We start from the raw sequence: 21,605 nt of genomic DNA, 5'->3' as shown, positions 1-21,605 counted from the left end.
AGATGGGCCCTCCACCCTGCCCCGCTCGAGTGGTTATCTCTGCTCTGCCGACGGCTGTTGGCTGTTTGACTGAGAAACCCTTGTGTATTGACCCACTGAATGAGGCACCCTGAGTCCTGTTGGAGCTCAGTGGGATGCAGTCACTGGGCTCCTTCTGTTCTAGGCCCCTTTGATGTCCCCTCTGCCTCCTGTCCCCAGGGTACCCCACTGAAGTATGACAGCGGCTCTTCCTCCTCGAGTACCAAAAAGCACGATGTGCGCTCCATCATCGGCAGCCCCGGCAGGACTTTTCACTCTGTGCATTCTCTGGATGTCATCCAAGACCCGAGGAATTTGGAAAGAGCTTATGAAGAGAGCCTGAAAAACAGGCCAAGCCCTGTGACAAACTCAGGTGGCTCCATCGCCAGAGGGGCTCCTGTGATTGTACCCGAGCCGGGCAAACCCCACCAAAGTGCCCTGGGCTATGAGGACCACCAGGCAGGGCACAGCACGGCCTTCAGCAGCCACTTGCACAGAGGGTCTCCAGTCTCCACACGGGAGTCCACCCCACGGCAGCACGAAGGTACTTGGCAAACCTTTTATTGATGGTAAAATGTCCAACAGCCAAGCAGGTGAGGTGCATGGGAGGTGGCTGCTGACCCCACCTGCCTGAGCGATTCCCAGCAGGTGCCTGCTGAACCTGTTCTTCGCAGCACCCCACGCCCACGGCTGACTCATGGCACTGGGGTGGCTGCCAGGGACAGCTGGGGCTCAGTGCCCTTCCTGGGGGTGCTCACACTCTTGAAGTGAGGACACCTCACCTGCACCAGGGTAGCCAAAGGGAGACTTGGGGCAAGGCTGGTGAAGCCATTGGTGTTTCAAAAGTGTCCTCCCTGTCCCAACAGCAGCCCACAGCACTCTTTTTTTCCATAGGTGGGCAGGATAGCAGTGCTTGGGACACCGGGTGGGAGATGTTCACACTTCTTACTAACAGCAGCAGTGACCTCCTTGTGCTGAAGAGCATGGCAGCAAGGCTGCACCACCATCAGCTTGTGCAGGCCAGGGTGAATGCACAGATTGCCCAGCATGGATGTGCTGGGGTGAAGGGATGATTTGGGAAAGGCCTCTCTCCCAAGGGGCAACTGGGACTTGGCCCACCCTGACCTTGGTGGTGTAACAGGGCATGGCAGTGCAGGGAGGAGGGAAAGGCCCCTCGAATTCAGAGTAGCTATGATTGTCCCTGTGGGACATGCTTGGCCAGAGGCATCCCTCAGGGACATGGCTTGGCCGCAGTGCTCAGTCTCTGACTCATTTCCTTCTGCTCTCAGCAGGCAGCATCACTGCTGGGAAGCCGGTGTCCCAGGACAGAAAGATCACCCCCACATCGAGAGAGCTCACCAACTCCAAGTCTCCGCACGCCCCCGTGCCCGACCACCACCACCCCATCTCCCCGTACGAGCACCTGCTCCGCGGCGTCAGCGGCGTCGATCTGTACCGAGGGCACATCCCGCTGCCCTTCGACCCCGCCGCCATCCCGAGGGGGATCCAGCTGGAAGCAGGTACCTTGGGGATTATATGTAGGGCTATGAGGAGATGTTCTCGTGTGGAGGAGTTTTGGACTGATGTGATGTGGGATGGGAGGGTGCCTCGTTGTGTCATTATTAGCATGTATAGGGTGTATGAGGCGGGAAGTAGGATTGCAGCTCCTGTTAGGATAATTCTGAAGGCGGATTAGTTCTGGTTAGTTCTGCTATGAGGGTTGTTGTTGGAGGGAAGGCCATGTTTATTAGGTTAGCTAGGAGTCATCAAGTGGCTATGAGCAGTAGAAGGGGTTGAAGGCCTCGTGTAAGTAGGAGCTGGGCCGGGGGCACGGTTTTTTATTTTCCTTATGCTCCAAAAGCCTGAGATCTCTGGGGTTTCACATCTACATTATTTTCTCTCCCAGCTGCTGCTTACTACCTGCCAAGGCATCTGGCTCCAAGCCCCACGTACCCACACCTGTACCCCCCGTACCTCATCCGGGGCTACCCGGACACGGCGGCCATGGAGAACCGCCAGACCATCATCAACGACTACATCACGTCGCAGCAGATGCACCACAACGCCGCAGCCACGGCCATGGCGCAGCGGGCAGACATGCTGCGCGGGCTGTCACCCCGGGAGCCCTCCCTCGCCCTCAACTATGCAGCAGGTCCTCCAGCACAGCACTGCCCAGGGGTTTGGGAGCAGCAGGGGAGAAGGAGGCTGGGTCAGGCTGGCACTGCCAGGTCCAGCACGGCCAAGCTTGCAGCAGCTCAGCGTTGTCCTGACAGTCCTCTCGCTTCTCTCTGCAGGCATCATCGACCTGTCCCAAGTGCCACACCTGCCCGTCCTCGTGCCCCCTACCCCCGGCACCTCTGCCACCACCATGGACCGCATCACCTACATCCCTGGACCCCCCCAGACCTTCGGCAGCCGGCACAGCAGCTCCCCGCTCTCCCCAGGTAATGCTGGAGGTTGCTTTTCCAGTGGGAAAATGATTGAGGAGGATGCTCATAACCAGTCCAAGGCCATGGGCTCAGCATGCCAGGACAGACTGGGAGACCCCAAATTAATTCTCACTCAGGGACTGACTCCCTCTCTTCCTGCTTGTTGAGGGCTTCCTTGCTTTTCCTCCTTCTTCCCCAAAGAAAACAGTTCTGTGGAAGGTCATACCCTGGAGACAGCACCAGGACAGCTGTTCCATGATTTGTCTGGGTTTTGTCACGCTGGTTGCCCTCATCTGTCCTGCTCCAGGTGACCTTGGATGGAGCCATTCCTTATCTGCTCTGCATACACAGCGATGTGAAGAGCAGGCAGCATTCCCAGGGAGAATTGCTGTGTCTGCAGCCCTCTCACTGCCTCTTGGTTGGGTTTCAGGAGGGCCCACGCACATGACCAAACAGTCAGGATCGTCGGTGTCCGAACGGGAACGGGAGCGGGAGCGGGAACGAGAGAGGGAGCGTGAAAAATCCATCCTAGCCTCCACCACAGTGGAGCATGCACCCATCTGGAGACCAGGTAGGCTGGGGAGGAGTCCATCCTCCACCCTGGGACCTGTGCTGGGTGGTAGGGTTAGGGCTGTTGTACAGAGAGCTAAATCCCTTCCTTGTGCTCTCCCCAGGTACGGAGCAGTCCAGCAGCCGTTCGTCCTCCCACTCTCACAGCCACCAGCACTCTCCCGTGTCACCCCGCACCCACGAGACCATCCAGCAGCGCCCCAGCGTGCTCCACAACACCGGCATGAAGATCATTTCCTCGGAGACCCCCACCCCTTCCGTCCTACGGTATGTGCCCCCCACCATGGTTTCCAGTGCTTGCCTGCACCAGCACTTAATGAGCACCTCTGAGAGGAAGGACTGGGAGTTGTTTTCCCTTCAGTCTCAGTGGGAGCAGGATTGAGGCTTTCAGGGAGGTTGTGGTGGGGAGAGGCACATTTTGGTGCCCCAAGTCTTTTGCTTTTCCTGCTGCCGGGAGAAAACGTAGGAGTGTACCTGTGCCCAAATATGGGTATTACTCCTCTTGCTGAAGATTGCCTGGTGGTGGAGTTATCAAGGTCTCTGGGACCTGTCCATGGGTTTTATGTTCTCCAGTCAATGCATTCAGGCCCAATACCCTGTGGCCAGTTACTGTGGAGGCTCCATCCAATCCTTCCTCACTGGCCCTGCATGGCCCAGCCATATGCTCAGCAGGCCTGGAAGGAGCTCAACCAGGCAAAGCTGAACACTGAGGCTCTGGTAACAGCATTCCCTTTCTCCACGTGCTTCTCTCACCTTGGCCTTGCCTTCATTTTCCTTGCAGATCCTCCTCCACCACTACCACGTCACCGATCCGCTCTGCCGCCTTCCCCTCGGCCTCCAGCCTGCGCTCCTCGCTCAGCGCGGCCGACGGCTACGCAGCCCCCCTGGACCCAGCCATCCTGCAGAAAGAGTCCTCGAGGGGGAGGGAAGCCAAGGCAGAGCGAGCCCAGACTGACAACAACATCTACACCTCAAAGCTGCCCAGCGGGGCCAACCTGGAGCAGTCGCCTTCGCCCATTAAAGCCATGGAGTCGAGACCTTTGCCCGCCTCCGGACCTGGCTCCTCTCATCACTATGGCAGAGGACAGGGGAAAAGCCAGCAGCACCACCACCCTCTGGACCAGCAGCATGCAGCCTCGGGCTCCGAGCAGCACAGTAGAGAAAAGAGTCAGAGTAAACGCTTCTCCATGCAGGAGCAGGAGCTCCGAGCACTCGGTAAGAGCACCATGACAGCGGCCAACTTCATAGATGTGATTATCATGCACCAAATGTCTTGTGATAAGGGCCAGCGAGAAAGAGGCTCGCTGAGTAACCACCCCACTAGTGATGATCAGAAATTGAAGGGCAGAGGTGAGAGACCTGTGGCCTGACACCCATTTTATTTCATTACTTCTTATTTTCAGTTGCACATTTGGATATTGACTCCATCAGCTCCCCAAGTGTGCTTGTCCCTCTGCTTCCTGGCCGTTGTGTTATTCCAGACTTTTTTATTTTTGCTCGTTTTAAGGATCTTCCCTTCTTCCACCCTCTTTTAGTTTTTCCAGTTGCCAAGTCCTGTTTTGCAAATGTTGTCCAGTTCCTGGCATTGCTTTTTACAGACAATAGCCATTTGCTAATTTTGATTTCCCCATCCTTAGAAATTCCCAGGCAGTCTGTAAAGAACAGTTGTGGGTAATAAATCAAAGGAGCAAAGTGGAGAACTGGGATTGTGAGCGTGACAAGGCTGCTGGCCATCAGACAAGCACTTCCTTGCTCATGAGCTGCAGGGTCTCTGAGGGCTTTGTGGGTCTCAGCTTGGATGGGGTCTCTGTGCTCAGGGTGACCTCACTCAGGGTGCTGGTACTGGATGCTGCCCAAGGTGGGCGCCGTGGCTGTCGTGGGATCACTCAGCCAACCATGCTCAGCAGCCATTTCCAGAGCAGACCACTGGAACCACCTAAGAGGAATCTTGTGTAAGAGAGAAAAGCACTAGGATTAGTTATTCCGGTAGAAAGTGCAGGGAGGGGGATGAATTTCAAGGTCTGGGTCATTCTTGATGGGACCAACCTTCAACCAGAACACTCATCCAGGCTCCCACTAGCATGCAGAAGCAACAAGCAGCCTGTGGGGGGTTGGTGGGACCCCATCTTTAAGTTGCAGCAGCTGCCTTGGCCATCAGCACTGGGAGTTCCTGTCCCACATCCCATCCCACCCCTCGGTCATGTCTGGTCCTGGCACCTTCTAGCAGTGTGTTCCAGGACTGTGGATGCACTTGGAGACCTCTTGTGCAGCCTCCTCCACTCTCTCTGGGCATCGCTGTCTCTCTGGGCATAGTGTGGGGGTTTCGGTGGGTGGAGAAAATGGGGGAACAAACTGTGAACCTGCAGAGGTTGGATTTGGTCCCTGGATCTCATGCTGTCACCGAGAGCTGCTGAGTGTCCAGTTCTGCAGGAATGAGACATCACCTCTTCACAGCAGCCATCACATCTGGACACCAGAGGTGGCCCTGCCAGGTCTTCCCTCATCTCTTTTTCCCACACTTTGCTGAATATGTGACTCTACCCACAAGCAGTGGTGCAACAGAGCTAGGGAAAAGCTAAGTGAGCTCCTGGTTTTAACTCCCTTCATTTCCTCAGGCTTTCATGGAGGCTACAGCCCCGAGCGGATGGAGGCAGTGAGTCCGGTGAGCTCGCCCAGCCTGTCCCATGAGAAAGGAGCCAAGCTGCTGCAGGACACAGAGAAGGGGCATGGGGAGCATGACCTGAGGCAGAAGCAGCAAGGTGAGAACAGGGGCTGGCTGTGCTCCAGTGCTAGGATGGCATTTGGAGAAGGGGACACAGATGTCATCTCATTCCTGCTCTCTCCTTGGTGCCCCCCAGGCTCGCTGAAGGCCTCGGCTCCTGAATCTGCTCACCTGCAGCACCTGCGGCAGCCCGATGGCCCCCAGTGCCAGCCCCTGCAGTCCAGCCAGAGCATCAAGGGCATGAACCAGCGCGTGGTCACGCTGGCCCAGCACATCAGTGTAACTAACTAACCTCATCCACCCCATCCCCTTCCTGCTGGGGCTCCAGGGGGAGGGAGGAGCTCAGTGAAATTTGTTTGGTGGGGATGTGGGAGTGCCACTGGAGACCTCAGGTCCTCTAGCTGGGGGCTGGAGAGCAGGGGGCATTACGAGTGTTCAGCCCAGGTATTTGTGTCCCCAAGAAGCCCAAAAACCCGTTGCAGACAGGAGGCAGAAGTTCCATTTGCGGGGACAAATCAGCCTCTTTCCCCCCTGCTCACCCTCAGGACACAGGTTGAAGCCAGCCCCGTTTCTGACCGTGGTTTCTCCTGCAGGAGGTGATCACGCAGGACTACACGCGGCACCACCCGCAGCAGCTGAACTCGCACCTGCAGGCGCCGCTGTACTCGTTCCCCGGGGCCGCGTGCCCGGTGCTGGACCTGCGCCGCACGCCCAGCGAGGCCTTCCTGCAGCAGCAGGAGCACAACACGGCCTCGCGCATCTCCCCCCAGGGAGAAGGGGGGAAAAGGTGAGCCCAGGGGCTGGCACGGGTGGGCGTGGGCCAGCCTGAGCTCACACGGACCCAGGGAGCTCAGGGGAGGTCGGGTGGGTGCCCTTGGCTGTGGTGAGGGGTTGCACAGGGCAGATTGGAGTTTGGCTTTGCTCTCCCAGGCTTGGTGCTGTGGGGATTTCCTGCTTACGCAGCCCAGCTCCTTTCTCATCTGGGCATCTTTCCCCTGGGGTGGTGCCTCTTGCCATCCCTGTTGTCCTAGAGGTGATCTTTAGAGTCCATGCATAATTCTCTTCCCAATCTGGCCGGTGTCACAGGATGGTTTAGGTGGGAAGGGATCTCTTGAGATCACCCAGCAGTGCTCTCCTGAGCAGGTTACCCTGGGTCCTGGCTGCTTGGGTTCAGAATATCTCCACTGTTGCAGACAGCAGCTCTCTGGCCAACCTGTTCCCAGCATTTCAGCACTTTGACAGGAAAAAAGAGTTTCCTTGTGTTGGGATGGAATTTTATGTGTTTTGTTTGTGCCTGTTGCCTCCTGTCCTGTCACTGTTCTCAGTCCCTGACCACAGATGATTCCAAAAACCTGAAGCAACATGTTTTCCATTGGTTCAAAGTTAATTTTATCTTCATCTTTCAAAGTGAATCAGCAGTTTATTAGACACAGGTGCCCTGACAACTGGCATTGTTCATTTCAGGCACCACCTGTATATGTATTAAAGTCACTTTCAAATCCCCTTGCTGCTACAAGGCAGGTCTGATTGCTGTTGTATTGAATTAAAAATGGGTCTGTCTTCCCACCCAAACACCCACCCAGATGTATCCAGGAATGAGTGGTGCCTTGTCAGTAAATGGGATTGTTCTTCCCAGCTCTGCATGGTCCTGGACTTGGCTTTACAACATGAAGGAAAAAAGCCCAGCCCTGACCACCCAGTGATGAAAAAACTGGGGAAAAAAGAGAAACCACAGAAAGAACAAAGATGTGAATTCCCAGAACTGGCTGTGAGGAATTCCTTGCAGACTGGAGCTTGGCTGTCTCCCAGCTCTGGCCACAGGCAGGCATCAGGGGCCAGTAGTGATCCTCCCCAAGCTGCCCCAGCTCCAGGCCCCTCCTGCAGCCACCCAGCTCCTGTGTGGCCCTGACAAGGAGAATGGGAGGTGGCAGGTTCTGCCTCCGCTGTGTTCACAAATAGAATCAAAAGCAGTGTCTCCAAAAGGTTACTGTCACAGCCCTCCACAGGCATCTATCCATGTGTCCCTGCCACCAGCAGGCCCCTCCTGTGCTGCTGTGTCTGGGGTGGCTCAGCTGTCCCACTTTGGGGATTCAGTCCCAGGGCTTGGCTCAGCCCAGCTCTCCCTGCCCAAACCCCGCTGTCCCTGTGGCCCGTGCTGCAGGAATCCTTTCCCCTCCCAATCCCGAGGTGCTGCACAGGGACAGGGGCTGTCACAGTGCACTGATGGCATGTCCCCTTGCTGCCCAGGTCCCCGGAGCAGGCCAAGGCAGCAGCAGGAGGGCCGGACAGCTGCATCGAGCCCGTGTCCCCACCCGACGGCGCGGGAGAGGCTGAGCACGCCAAGAGCGCCCCGTACCCCGTCCTGTTCCGCGAGGGAGAGCCCATGGACCAGAGGTACGGCCTGGGGGCAGCTGGGGAGGGGGGATGGCCCCACACATGGCCTGGCCAGGCTGCTTTCCTTGCTGCCCAAAGCTGCGTCCGATCCCAGGGGCTGTATTTGTCACGGCTGTTCAGTACCAGGGGGTGCATTTATCCTTGGGGACAGGGAGAGAGGTTGGAGGTGCTGAGTATCCCAGGAGCTCCCAGCCTGATCCTGAGAGTCACACTGGGGGGAGAGGCTCTTTAGGTAGGACTTTGTGCAGTGGACGTTGCAGAGGTTTCCAATGGTCTTTTTCTCTGCAGGATGGGGTCCAAGTCCCCAGGAAACAACACTCAGCGTCCAGCTTTCTTCAGCAAGCTGACTGAAAGCAACTCTGCCATGGTAAAGTCCAAGAAGCAGGAGATCATCAAGAAGCTCAGCACGACCAACAAAAACGAGACGGAGTACAGTAAGAACCTGTGGGGAATGCAGGGCACCAGGGGAGGAAAAGCCTTGAGGACACACGAAGCACAGGAGATTTGGGAATGGGTGCTGCTGTGTTAAAGGGCTGGGAGCTCCCAGACAGCTCTGTCTGCACTGAAGAGTCAGACTCAATGGTCCTTGTGGGTCTCTTCCAGCTCAGATTATTCTGTGATTCTCTGAACTACAAGGTCCAAATGTTTCCTAGAATGCTCTGTTCTGGTGCCAGCAGTGACTGTGTGTATCTGGGGGGAGCAGTGGGAGACTTCCCAGCTCTGTCTCCGTGCTCTGAGGCTGTCAATCCCACCCACACCAGATAACCTCAGTAGGAAGGAAATAATGAGCTGAGCATGGAGGACACTTAAGAGCAATTGATATTTTAATGACTGGCCAGCCAAGCTGAATCCTTCCTCCTTGAGATGCATCTCCCCCCAACCTTACTTTAAGCCCTACATCAATATTGGTGCAGCTCTAACTAACCAGGCTGGCTCAGATTAGAAATTCAGCCCGTTCGTTCATTAACCGCTAATAGAGTAGATAGGATCATAATTTAATTTAGCCCAGCATTATCCAGTCAATACTAATTCAATTTGAATCCATCTTACAACAGCTGCATCGGATAAGAGGGACCAAGCTGTCTCGTCTCCTGGATGATGTTACCATGAGTCAACAGTATTGTTATGCCCCTTTGGGGACATGTGGCTGAACCCCCTGACCTTCCACACTTTCCCTTATCAAGAGAAAATATATAGAAATTGGATACGCCTCTTATTTGATGAGAATTTCTGTTATTCTAAGGAAAGCAATATCCAAGTCAAACAGCTCAGCTAAGAGGGAAAATATTGATTTAACATTTCTTTTCCTCCTCCTTGCCCTCTCTGCTGCCCAGACCTGCTCCATGGATAGGGGGCATTGAGCCTTTGAAAATCCCATGGGCAGGAGAGCGGCTTTGGCTCCTTGGAGTTTGTAATCCCAAGGGCAGGAGGCAGGAAGGGAGGGTGGCCAGCACTGAGCACAAAGACATTGCCCTGGCTTTCAGGGCTCTGCTGTTTTGCCCTTTCCCACCTGGTGAAGGTGCACACTGTGGATCTCCCAAAGGCACTGGGAGTTATTCCTGGTCCCAGTCAGCACCCACAGTCCCACCCCAGTGCCTGGGGGAGCTGGGCTGCTGTCCAGAGTGCTGTGCAGAGATGGGAGCCTTGTCATGGCTGCCATGGCAGGTCCTCCCAGGCACTAACCTGCACGTGCTGCTCTCCATGCTGAAGGGCTTCTTTGTTTTTCTCCAGATGTGGGGCAGCCTGGGACAGAGATTTTCAACATGCCAGCGATTACTGGAGCAGGTAACTCCCCACATACCTGTACCTCGTTTCCCACAGGGCTTACAGCTATGGAGAGCAGGAGGCTCAGTAGATTTAAGCATCTCCTTTGTTCTGTTTTCCCTTAAAACCAAGTGTAACAGTTGCTGGGATGCAGAAGCCTCGGGACACACCATAACTCCCTGCAGCTGGGTTGGAGAAAGGGCAGTGTAATTCCTTGGAAAGCCTGGCAGAGTTTGAGGTTAAAGGTCAAGCAAGGGTTGGGCATCTGATGCCATCAGAGGGTTAAACCATCTTAGCAAGGTGGACCTCACGCCTGGAGAGAGCACCCTGCTCTTGGTGGAACCTTGTGGGTGGGTGGGAGGGCAGTGGCAAAGGGGAGTGTGAGGGTGGGCAGTGGGGTCTGTCACTTTGGGCTGGGCAGGATGCAGGAGCCAGTTACAAAAGCAAACTGGGGCAAGAGCAGCACCCTGTGCTGGGCAAAGTGGCGATGTTGAGGACCAAAAGGGACATGAGGGGTGCTGGGGCAGGAGGAGGTGTCTCCTGGGAGTTGGAGGAGTGCTCAGGCCCAGCACCAGCCCAGGGGGAATGACAGTGGGAAACTGTCACCCTGTTGCCACCTGCAACATATCCGGGTGCACTCACGGATGGAGTGAATCCCCGCTGAGGAATACTAATTGCTACTTAATTGATTAAGAATTAATGCTCTCCTACAGCAGGAATGCCTTCAGGTTGTTAGTTTTAAGTAGGAGAACAGCAGGTTTCCCACAGCCAAGGGCAGGAGGTGCTGTGGGCAGGGGTTTGGTGCTGTGGGAGGGCCAGTGGTATAGGACTGCTTGCCAGGGGAAATGAGTGTGGGAGAAGAAGTGAGCTGGCATCAGCTGTTGGGATGAGCAGGTGCAGCCAGGTGGGAACTGAAGGGACCTGGCAGACAAGATTTGAGAGTCGGTTTAGGCTAGAGGGGACCAGCAAAGACCCTGCCTGTTCTTACAGCAAGACAAATATTCAGACCAGGTTTTCGGGAACCTGGGATCTGTCCCTTTCCAAGCAGAGGGACAGGGATCCCAGAGCAAACACCCCAGGATGGGCTCAGCTGGGGGCCTGGCAGTTTCGTGTCTGTATTTTGCCCTTGCTTGTTCCCTGTAAGTGCCACCCCGGGAATGGCGGTGGCGCGGCCGAGCCTCTGGTCCCTGTGCGGTGCTGCTCCATAACTGCATGGCTTGAGACTCACCCCACACCTCGCCTCTGCATCCTGTCCCACAGCCCGGGGGGCGCTGGGCCCCAGGGAACCCGGCCTGGGGAGAGAGGGGGACGGGGACAGGGGGCTTGCAGAGAGCTGGAGGAGGGACAGCAGGACGCTCCCCTCTCCCCATGTAGCCCAGCCCACACTGGCAGCTCTGGGGGCTGCCTGCATCCTGTCACCACCCCAGGGCCAAATCCACGCACATCTTTCTCATCGAGTGTTTTTATGGGGTACCCCTTCTTCCTTCCCTGATTTCCTTTATGGGAAACCGCCCTGGCCTCCAAATTCCTGGCACACTGACTTTTGCCATGTGTGCATAGGGACCCCACATCCAAATGACTTTCCTCCTGCCCCGATGCCGAGCTTGGCTGGGTTGGGAGCACAGCCCCTGCTCCTTGGAGATGCTCCCTGGGGCTCAGTGACAAACCCGTGTCCCCAGCCCCTGGCCCCGGGGAACCTTCCCAAAGCCCAGATCCCAGAGTGAGTCCCATCCGTCCCACGCCAGCCCCCGCCGAGCCCCGGGGCGGGATGGAGCCGGGAGGAGGAGGAGGAGGAGGAGGAGGACGGGTGCATCGCAGTGCTTTAAAGAACAAGATGACAAAGTTTGTTGCTTTGCGAGAATGTGCTGACTGTTTGTTTCTTCCCTTCTCCCTTGTCTCCTTTCTCCCCCTTTCCCCGTCCCCCCCATCTTTCTTCTCATTTGGCTCCCCCCCATCTCCCGACCCCTCTCTCCTCCCTCTCCCGTATCTCCCAGGGCTAATCAGTTGTAGGAGCCAGTCGGTCCAAGAGAATTCCAGTACCAACATGGGGTTGGAGGCAATAATTAGGAAAGCCCTAATGGGTAAATATGACGAGCAGTGGGAAGAGCGCTCACCTCTCAGTGCCAATGCTTTTAACTCTCTGAATGCCAGTGCAAGCCTGCCCGCTGCTATGCCCATAACTCCTGCTGATGGACGAAACGAGGACGTGCGCTCCTTGCCAGGTCTGCAGCCCTCTCCACCTTCACTCTCTCTGTGTTATTAATTCTCAGCCCTTTTATCTCCCCATTTACGGGGGGATTTATTCCTCCCCTCCCCATTTTTGTTCATTTTGGTTTTCTTCTCTTCCCTTCCCTGCCCCAGCTTTGAGCTTTGTGGATCTGCTGATTAATCCTGTTTGATGTTAATTTAATAGTCTCCAAAGGTGCTGTTGCTTTCTCTAAACCACTGACTTGCTCCTTTCCCTATTTGTTGGTTTTTAATATCTCCTTTTCCTATATTTTTTTTACACAATGGAGAAGTTTATGGGGGTGGAACTCCCCCACACCCAAAAAATCAAAAAGGCATAAACTTAAATAGCAAGCCCCAACTGTCTTTAAACCCCGAGTGGGATCACTGCTGCCAAAAGAGGGGAAGGTGCTGAGAAGGGCTGGTGTAAAGGACACAGGGCAGGGTAGCATTTTCCACCCCACTCCAGTCTCTGGGGGTGTCAGGGCAGAATCCAACCTGGGATGGGGGTATGGGATCTGGGAGTGCCTGGACCAAGAGGGAGATTGTAAGGGAGCTAAAAGTGATGCCTGAGGTATGATAAGAGAGGAGAGCTGGAGATGAGCTGCCCCATAGGCCCTGGTGGGGCTTGCAGAGCCCCATGGCAGGGTCTGCTCAGCTTTGGGGAGACTTGAGCAGAGATGAGAGGGTGGCTGCACAAATCCCCACTTAAGAAAGGGAGGGACGAGGGATGGATGGGGGAAGCATTTGTCCCCCACACACAAGGGCAGAGTGCTTCATGCGAGTGCCCTGCACAGAGCATGACACCACTGCCAGGGATCAGCCTCGGGAATCCAGGCACAGAGCCCCTGGCCCAGGAGTAGATCCTGGGTGCACACGTGCACCTTCCTCCAGGTCAGCTCACACCTCTCTGGGTCAGCTAACACCAGGCACTCTAAAGCTTTTTGCAGAAAAGCTTTTCTGGCTCCTGCATGAAACCAGCAGCTTCTTCCAGCTGTGCCTCCCCATGCCTGCTGGATGGCAGGGTGGGATGCAGAGCCCATCCATCCCTCCCCGTTGGGGAGCTTCCCTAAGGGAGCTGAGCTCACCTGCCCCACAGAGTCCCTTCTGGCTTCAAACCTTTTAAAAACTAAACATCCCCAGGGATTCTGCTGTAAGGAGGGATGAAAGACCATCCTGGCCATGCAGACCATGAGAACGGGGAGTGTGCTCAGGGCTCTGGCACCCCGCAGTTCTGGGGGGTTCTGTGTGTGTGGGGCAGCACACGGAGCCGTTCGTGAGCCGCGTTTGTGGGCTGAGCCACGAGCCAGCTCCGGGAGCAGATCCTGCAGGGAAACGGCCAAAGCCACTCGGCCTCTCCTGCCCCACGTCCCTCCACGGGACACTCGGTGGCATCAACCCACAAAGTGGAGCAGCCCAGGAGGGAGCAGAACCCTCCTCCACCCGCCCCACCGCCATTCCCCGCCGTGCTGCCGTCGGCCCGGAGTGAGCTTTCCTCCTGCCACGAGCCATTTTTGCAAAGCTCCTAAAAGGGAAGCGCTGGGAACCCGCACCCCTTCCCCAAGCCCTGAGTGCTGTCACGAGGAGCCGAGTGACAGCGGGTGCCTCTCTTTGCAGGAGGAGGGGGGAAGCCAAAGATCGCTGCCAGACCCAACAGCCGCAAGGCCAAGTCTCCAGCTCCGGGTCTGTCCTCGGGCGAGCGGCCGCCCTCGGTGTCCTCGGTGCACTCGGAGGGCGACTGCAACCGCAGGACTCCCCTCACCAACCGCGTCTGGGAGGACCGGCCGTCATCCGCAGGTAGGGCAGGAGGGGACGGTCCCCGAAGCGGCCGTGCCCCCCTGGCAGGGCCCTGGGGAGGCTGCAGGGAGCGGGGACACGGCCACCCCCGGTGCTGACTCTGCTCCCTCCTCCGTCCGTGCAGGTTCGACGCCGTTCCCCTACAACCCGCTGACCATGCGGCTCCCCAGCGGGGTGGTGACGGCAGCGCCCAGCGCCCCGCTGCCACAGGGCACCCCCGGCAGCCAGCACCACGCCTGGGACGAGGAGCCCAAGCCCCTGCTCTGCTCCCAGTACGAAACCCTTTCGGACAGTGAATGAGAGGAGCCAGGGGCAGGGAGACGGCGACCAAACCCGGGGCACGGGGAGCGAGCGGGACACCCGGGGCGAGCGCCCACCACCCCGGCCCCGCCGGCTCTCACGAGCGAAGATGCAGGAGCAGAGCTGTTTCATTTTTCCCTTTTCTTTTTTTTTTCTTTTTTTTTTTTATCCCTTCCCTCCCAACCAGCCAAATCGGTGGGGATGATGGTTTTGGTTTGTTTTTTTTTCTTTTTTTTTTTTTTTTTTTTAATTTTGTTTGGGTTATTTTTTTTTTCTTTCTCAACATCTGGAAATTTCTGCATCCTCTTCGGTCTGATAAAGAAAAGAAAAAAGCCTTAACGAGACAAAACCCAAGGAACCCATCTTCGATCTTGGCAGCCGTGCTGGGCGGTGTCCCCCGTGCTCCAGAGGGACCGAGAGCGGCCGTGTGTCCGTCCCGGGGCCGCTGGGACGCTCTGCCGGCCCCGTCCCACGAGGGCTGCGGGATGTTCTGCGGAGCTGGCAGCGGGCAGGGGATGCTCCCCCGGACCCGGCCATGGGGATGTGCCTCAGAATTGCAAAACCTTGAGCGGGTTAAAGAAAAGATTTTAAAAAAACCACAAAAAGACGGTTGAGAAGTGAAACAGGACGGAGCGCCCCGGGTCGGTTCCCTGGCTGATCCGAGGGCTGGTGCCCGGCATTCCCGTGTCACAGGACGGATCAGCCCCGCCACGACACACTTGGAACATGGCTGGGAGGAGCGGGCAGGGGAGGGAGAGAAGAGCTGTTTCTTAAAAAAAAAAACCCACAAAAAATCCTGGTCCCTTCGATGGAAGCAATCCCGGGTCCCTCGGAGCAGGCAGGGACGTCCCGGGCTGGCTCACGCGCTGCCCACCGAGGGGCTCGGTTGCTTTAAGTGCATTGTTTTCTGAATGGTGAGAAAAGGCAATTGTAAATTGTATTGGTCTACAGGGTATATTTTTGATACCTTCAGTGAATTATGTCAATATTTTACGCAAGGAAGGACTTAAACAAAACACAGTATTACATGCTGTAAAAGAGGTTCTGTTCTTACATGGAGGCTTTGATGCATTTGTCCATTGTATGGAAGGGTTTAAAAAAAAAGAAGGTAACAATGATCCATCAAAGTTATCTGGGAGTCAGGAGAATGTATGTACTTAGTTTAAAAAAAAAACCAAACAAAAATCTTGCCATGGTTGCAGGGCCCCCCGTTACACACACCTTTGCTGGTTGTAGACATTGATTCTCCAGAGCCCTCCAAGCTGGCCAGGGCAGGGGCAGAGTGGGCAGGAGGCCAGCGTGGCAGGGAGTTCACAGGAAACTTTAAAAAAAAAAAAAAAAAAGGAAAAAAAGTTAAAAAAAAGTTTTTATTGTATTTTTGTGATACACACGAATGCTCTACTTTACATTATTTTTTTCATTCCATGATGTTGGCTCATATCTGCAGTTACATGGTTAAAGAACAAAAATATTAGACTTTTTTTCATTCACTTCTGCTTTCTCGCTCTGGGGGGAAAAACAAATGGCAAAAAAAAAGAAAAAAAAAATAAAATGTATTAAATGCTTTGCATTCTATACGCTAGAGGAGCCCCAGGCCGGCCCAGCCCCGCAGCCTCCGGCAGCCCCGCGGGCTCAGGCGCCCTCACCTTCCCCACGGATCTTTCTTTTCCCCCTGCAACGTTCCCAGGTTGATTCTGATTTCAAAGCAAGAGAATGATGGTGTTTGTTGTTTGTTTGGGGTTTGTTTTGTTTGTTTTTTTTTTCCTGTTGGGTTTTATTTTTTTGTTTTGTTTTTTTACAATGTACAGGTTTTTAAATGTTCATCAATGTTTGTGTCTTTTCCGTTGTGCTTTTATTTTTTTTTTTTTTTTTAAGAAAAAAATCCGAGACAATGCACAAGCGATGTGAAAAGTTTTTGCGTTCCCAGGTTATTGCTGCTGGTGTCTCTGTGGCTCTGAGCTGTACAAACTCACAGAGCTGATGTCTGGGCAAAACGCTATTAAAATGTTGCAGATTCTGCTGGGAAAAAAAAAGAATTATCCAAATCTGACCCATCTTCAAAGCCGCCTCCTTAGCTGATTCGGAAAAAATAGCGGAAAAAACCCCAACCACAACAAAGAATAAAGTTCCCACTTGGCACAGTAGCAATACTGTGTGCTGCTTGGTGTCTGCAGATGTGCAGGAAGGCGCTGTGAGCGGATGGATGGTGGCTGCAGAGCTGGCAGTGCCACCAGACCCTGCCAGTGACCCAGCGAGGGCTGAGCCCGGCCAGAGGGGCGGCAGGAGGGCACTGGAGCTGCTGCCTCGGGCTCTCACCAGGGGTAGGTAGCGCAGCACGCCAGGGCTGGAGGTGCTGGGGTGGCATTCGGGTCTCTCGCCCCGTGGGCACCCCGTGCCAGCCCTGCAGCCAGGTGTGGGGACATCAGCGAGGGCCACGGGCTCCAGCCGGGAGCTGCAGAGCTGCCTTGTCCCCCCCAACTGGGCAGGGTTGGGCTGCACTCCCTGTTAGCCATGGGCAGCATTCACCAGCAGCATGGGCAGCACCGGAGCTGTGGGATGCAGGGAAGGGCCTGTGCCACCCTTGAGTGCCACCCCAGAGCCGTGTTTCTCTTCTCCTCCCACTCCCACTGTTTTCTCTGTGTGCAAGGTGAGGGGCTGGGGCTGGCCAGGAGCCCAAAGCACAGCAATACCTGAGGCTGTGCCACGAGCATGGCAGAAGGGTTCTAAGGTATTGGTGAGGGTGTTGCAGCCCTTGTGGGGTTTGTGGCTCAGTGCGGATGGATGGATGGATGGATGGATGGATGGATGGATGGATGGATGGATGGATGTCACCCACCTGCGGGGCAGGGCAGCGTGGGCTGGGAGCACGCGAAGGTGCTGGGGTGGCACTGGTGACACTGAGACGCTGCAGGGCTCCAGCAGCCTCGCCCCCTGCTCAGTGGGATCCTTTGCCATTGTTCCTGCAGGGGAACATGACAACATTGCTGATGTTCCCAGCTCTGTGCAGGAGCTCAGGCCCTGGACCATGTACCCCCATCCCACCTGCCCTAGCCTGGGGGAGCAGCCCAGGGATGCAGGAGACCAGCTGAGGCCAGCACAGGTGGGTTTTGCTCCAGTGGGATCCTATTCTTGGGGATCCCCCCGTGCTGAGAGCTCAGCCCCACACTTGGCCACAGCACTGCTTGGTTTTGGCACTCTCTGTCTTGCTGGGTCTCCCCACACACCCCAGCCCCACCCAGCCCCTCCTGGAACTGCCTGTCGCTGGCAGCAGCAGGGACAGGGATGGAGGCACTCTGAGGAGGGCACTAGAGCAGCAGCAGCAGGGACAGGGATGGAGGCACTCTGAGGAGGGCACTAGAGCAGCAGCAGCAGCTCCCATGGGGAGCTCTGAGCCCCCGTGCTGCGGTGCAGGAGCAGAGCATCCTCCTGCTGCAGGTTAATTAATTTGTGTCACATCAGTGAGCTGGCAGTGTGTGGGCAGGAGAGCCAGAGCAGCTTGGTGAGGATCCCCCCTGGACCTGGAGGCTGCAGAGGGGTGGCCCCACTTTACCTGCTCAGGTGTGGACCCAGGGGAGGGTGGTTCTGGGAAAGGAGGAGCTGCTGCTCCTGTAGGTTGTGGTGTTCCCCCTCTGGCCCTCGTTCTCCCTACCAGGGCATCCCCAAGCACCCCAAAATCTCACAGCAGGGTGAGAGAAACTCACATTTAAACTATTCCAAAACCCCGAGTTTAAACTTAACTTTTACCAACTTTGTAACTTGTACAAACGCGAACAAATCACTGGACAATTTGTCTCTTGAACTGTATTGGGAGGGGGAAATCTCTCTGTGTGTACCCAGCCTGTGCACAGCTGCTGTGGAGGGACTTGTGCAGAGCCCACCCGGTGTAAATAATGCCACAGCTTGCTCCAGAGGGGAGGGGTGGTTCTGCTCAAGGTGGGGTTTGTTCACTGTCACAGCGAGCGAGCTCTGCCGTGCTGGTTGCGTAATAAACGAGCAAACAAACCAACCCAACCCAACCCCAAAGTTCTTTGGCAGCAGAAAGCGGCTCCTGCTGTGGGTGTGTGTGGGCCTGGGCAGGGTGAGCTGCTCATGGTGAGGGGTGGGAGGGTGAAGGGACCCCTGTGCTGGCACTGATGGGGTGTCCAAGGTAGGATGGGCTGAGGGGACCGAGGGGTGATGGCAGCAGGAGTGTCTCCATGTATGAGGGCACAGTGAGCACCCCTAGACCCCTGTCTCATTCACCCAGGGCTGTGGGAAATTCTGGGGGAGGCTAATGAGTGACTGCCTAGCTAAGAAGTAAAACCTAATTGAGAAGCCCTGGGATCTGTTTGTGGGTCTTTACCTCCAACACCTGTCCCATGAGGTGTGATCAGCTTCAGCAGGGAGTGCCCAGGTCCCCTTCCCACAGTGATGCCAGAGGCTGGGCAGCACTTCCACTGCTGAGGGTGCGCTTGAGGGGGGAGTGATGGGTGGGGGTCACTGAGCCCAGGGGGATGGCTCTGCACAAGGACTAAGTGATGACTGACTGCAGTTTAGTCCCTTGAATGGCTGTTAGCTGGTTTGAGGGTCTTCTGCTGCCTTTCCTGGGGCTCAGAAATGGATCTGACACAAATGATGTTTTCCTGAGCACAGCAATGAGCATTTCAGCCAGGGTGTACCCCTGCCTTCTGCCAGCACTGCTTTGTCTGCCCAAGGGATATCCAAAAGGTTTCTTTGTCCGTGCTGCTGAGATTGACCCTGGATCCTCTGGATTGCTGAGACACCCTCTGAAATTCCTCCAGGTATGTACCCACACTGACCAAATCTGCCTCCTCCAGCAACCAGCTGCCATGGCAATGCACCAGGCAGATACTGCTGCCTCTTAAAAATCAGCCTGAAGATCTCTTGAGACCAGAGATTTTGTTGAAAAACCTTCATGGAAAGGCTTTTGCCACTCTGAAGGCAATTAGAGTAAGTTAATAACCAGTACAAACAGGAGCTGGGCTGTTCAACCTCTCACATCAGGGTTTAAATGCTGACAAGGGCTGACAGCCATCTCCCTGGTCAATAATTCACACTGATGCTGAAGAAAGGGAAGGTGGGAAAACTCCCAATTCAAGGCCAACACTTAGAATTTAATGATGGAAACTTTAGGTCTACTTGCAAAGCTCTCACATAAAGAGATGAAAATGAAATGGGACAAAAGCAGATGGCTTTGAAAACTAGCAATAAAAATAAGCCAGCAATCCACATTCACTTGTATTTTAAGTGGCAGACAAGAGTTTTTGAGGAGAAAGGGAAGAAAAAAGATGCCCCTGATACCTTTGCCCTTTGAGAAGGTGCAGGAGCATTGTGACCTTCTGGTGACAAATCAGTGTTTAGTCAGGCTTAGAGATTTTTTTTTCTTTTGGAAAGAATTAAAACAAGAAAATGTTTGTGTTTTTGGGGTTTTTTTAGCTAGGCCAGTCTGAGTGACAGAAGCAAGGAGAAAAGGGCACGAGGTGGAGGCTGTCCTTGTTGTGCACCCCAGGACACTGCACTGGGCACCCTCCCAGAGCTGCCCTGTGGGTGATGAGGGGAGTGGGATGCAGCTGGGGTACCCAGCCACGAGCAGGGCAAGGCTTGTTTTTTAAAAGGGAAAAAATCCCAGCAGAGTGCCAGACCTCTGTGCTGGCAGCACCCAGCCCTGTGTCCTGCCACGATGGTGGCCCAGAGCCCTCACACACCACCCCAGCTGAGCCCTTGGCCAGAGGCTGTTCCTGGGCTCTGCACAGCAGGAAGCATTTTATACTCCCCTGACAACTGCAATCCAAACAGCCATACATCAGTTCTTGTGATTTGCCATGAAATTATATATGCTCTGTGATAATGATGCAGAGGGCTAAAGAGCTGATCTTGGCAGGAGATGAGACAGGGCAGGCTGGCAAGTGACTTGGAAGGAAAATAGAGCAGCCTTTGGTGGGGTGCCTGGCTCTTATCAGCCCTGGGACCCTGGAGGGTGCTGGGCAGAGGTGCCCAGGCTGGCTGAGCTCTGCCTGGCTTCTGTGCCATCTGGGGAGAATTGGGCCCATAAGAGACTTAGGAATGAGTGTCACTATGTGCATGTGTGAGTAACTGCTGAATTAATTGTCAGGTTTATTTATCCTCTCATTTTTTGGCCTGCTGCAATTACCAAAAAGGATTTGTCAGGACTCCAGGCAGTGGAGGGGTAATAAATCACTGGCCATGGACAGGAGTTGGAGCAGTTGTATCTGGAGTGATCTGAGGTTGGTGTTGGCGTTACTGAAGGGCAAGTGCTCAGAGGTGCTGGGAGCCTGCAGCACGAGCAAATAAACCAACACACCAACCAGCCAGCTTTGCAGAAATACCCCTGAAATGAAATCCATGGACACACAGCTCTCCAGCTGTGGAGAAACCCCCTGGCAGGGATGCAGGGGGGCCTGGGGAGGTGAAGCCTGGGCAGCCCCAGTGCACATTGCCAGACCCTGCAGGGCTGCAGGTCCCTTCCCCTGGTGGCACCAGGGTGACCAAAGCCACCCCTGTGAAATTCTCAGCATCTGCCTGCATGCCCTGAACTGGGAATCTGCTGAAACAGAGCTGAAAGGTGAAATCCTTGTGCTGCAAGCACAGCACTTTCTGACTCTGCCTTCCAGTACAGGAGGGTGTCTGGATGCCCCTGAGGAGGGTCCGTGTTCATCTCAGCTGCAGACACAGCTGACAGGTGAGGCTTTCCCCTTGCTGGCCCTTGTACAAGGATGGGAGGCAGGAAGGGCTGCCCGTGGTGCTGGGGAGGCCAGGCCAGGGGTCAGCACCAGCACGGTGGGGAGTGCCTCAGTCACACGTTGCTCCAGGAGGCTGCTGTGTTTCCCTGTTTGGAAATAGTCCCTCTGTCCCTCTGCAAATGCATGGAACCTGATGGAGCACAGGGTGTTGCAGGGGTGGTAAGCTCCATCTGGAGAGCTGTCTGCTTTGAAGTCAGATGCTGTTTTAAACTCTGCAGGGTACTTTTGCTTAGGGAAAGCAGCAGTTGTCAGTACAGACTGATCTCGGTCCAGAAATTTTTGCTGCTCCCCAACTTCTTTTCATATTTATTAGTCATTTGCAATCTCTTTGATGACTAAATGCATGTTCAGCTTGGAGGAGGCTGTTGCAATATTTGCTGAAGTAAGTCAGGGCAGAGGCGGTGCTGGCCACACTGGCCATGCTAACGATGGTGCATCTAGATTAGTCATTATGAATTGCCATGGCAGCCCCAGTGCTCCTGAGCAGATGCTGAGGAAACTCATGGAGCCAGCAGGAGCCCTGGGGGTTGTTCTGAGGTCTCACCTACAGGCAGTTGTTCCATAAAGCTGCAGGTCAGTATTTGTGGAAAACATTGTGCCATGGGAGAGGGGCAGTGCCAGGAG

The 21,605-nt window shown here is 55.2% G+C and overlaps 1 protein-coding gene across 1 annotated transcript in view; it reads left to right on the top strand.

Annotated features, from left to right (window-relative positions):
- NCOR2 (nuclear receptor corepressor 2) overlaps positions 1-14,404 on the top strand; it is a 226,323-nt gene extending 211,919 nt beyond the window's left edge. Inside the window, exons 32-47 of the mRNA XM_066561983.1 lie at positions 199-562; positions 1,311-1,538; positions 1,925-2,170; positions 2,313-2,462; positions 2,878-3,018; positions 3,122-3,284; positions 3,799-4,232; positions 5,633-5,776; positions 5,876-6,018; positions 6,333-6,526; positions 7,987-8,133; positions 8,422-8,567; positions 9,865-9,918; positions 11,892-12,119; positions 13,741-13,920; positions 14,045-14,404. Of these exons, the coding sequence (XP_066418080.1) occupies positions 199-562; positions 1,311-1,538; positions 1,925-2,170; positions 2,313-2,462; positions 2,878-3,018; positions 3,122-3,284; positions 3,799-4,232; positions 5,633-5,776; positions 5,876-6,018; positions 6,333-6,526; positions 7,987-8,133; positions 8,422-8,567; positions 9,865-9,918; positions 11,892-12,119; positions 13,741-13,920; positions 14,045-14,220 (3,138 nt within the window). The 3' untranslated portion in view covers positions 14,221-14,404. The remainder of the gene's footprint in view (positions 1-198; positions 563-1,310; positions 1,539-1,924; positions 2,171-2,312; positions 2,463-2,877; positions 3,019-3,121; positions 3,285-3,798; positions 4,233-5,632; positions 5,777-5,875; positions 6,019-6,332; positions 6,527-7,986; positions 8,134-8,421; positions 8,568-9,864; positions 9,919-11,891; positions 12,120-13,740; positions 13,921-14,044) is intronic.
- The last annotated feature ends 7,201 nt before the right edge of the window (positions 14,405-21,605 follow it).

This window comes from Molothrus aeneus, chromosome 18 (genome assembly GCF_037042795.1).
Source record: "Molothrus aeneus isolate 106 chromosome 18, BPBGC_Maene_1.0, whole genome shotgun sequence".
In the NCBI taxonomy this organism is placed as follows: Eukaryota; Metazoa; Chordata; class Aves; order Passeriformes; family Icteridae; genus Molothrus; species Molothrus aeneus.
The sequence above is the reverse complement of the archived record's forward strand: the minus strand, read 5'-3'. Positions and strand labels throughout refer to the sequence as shown.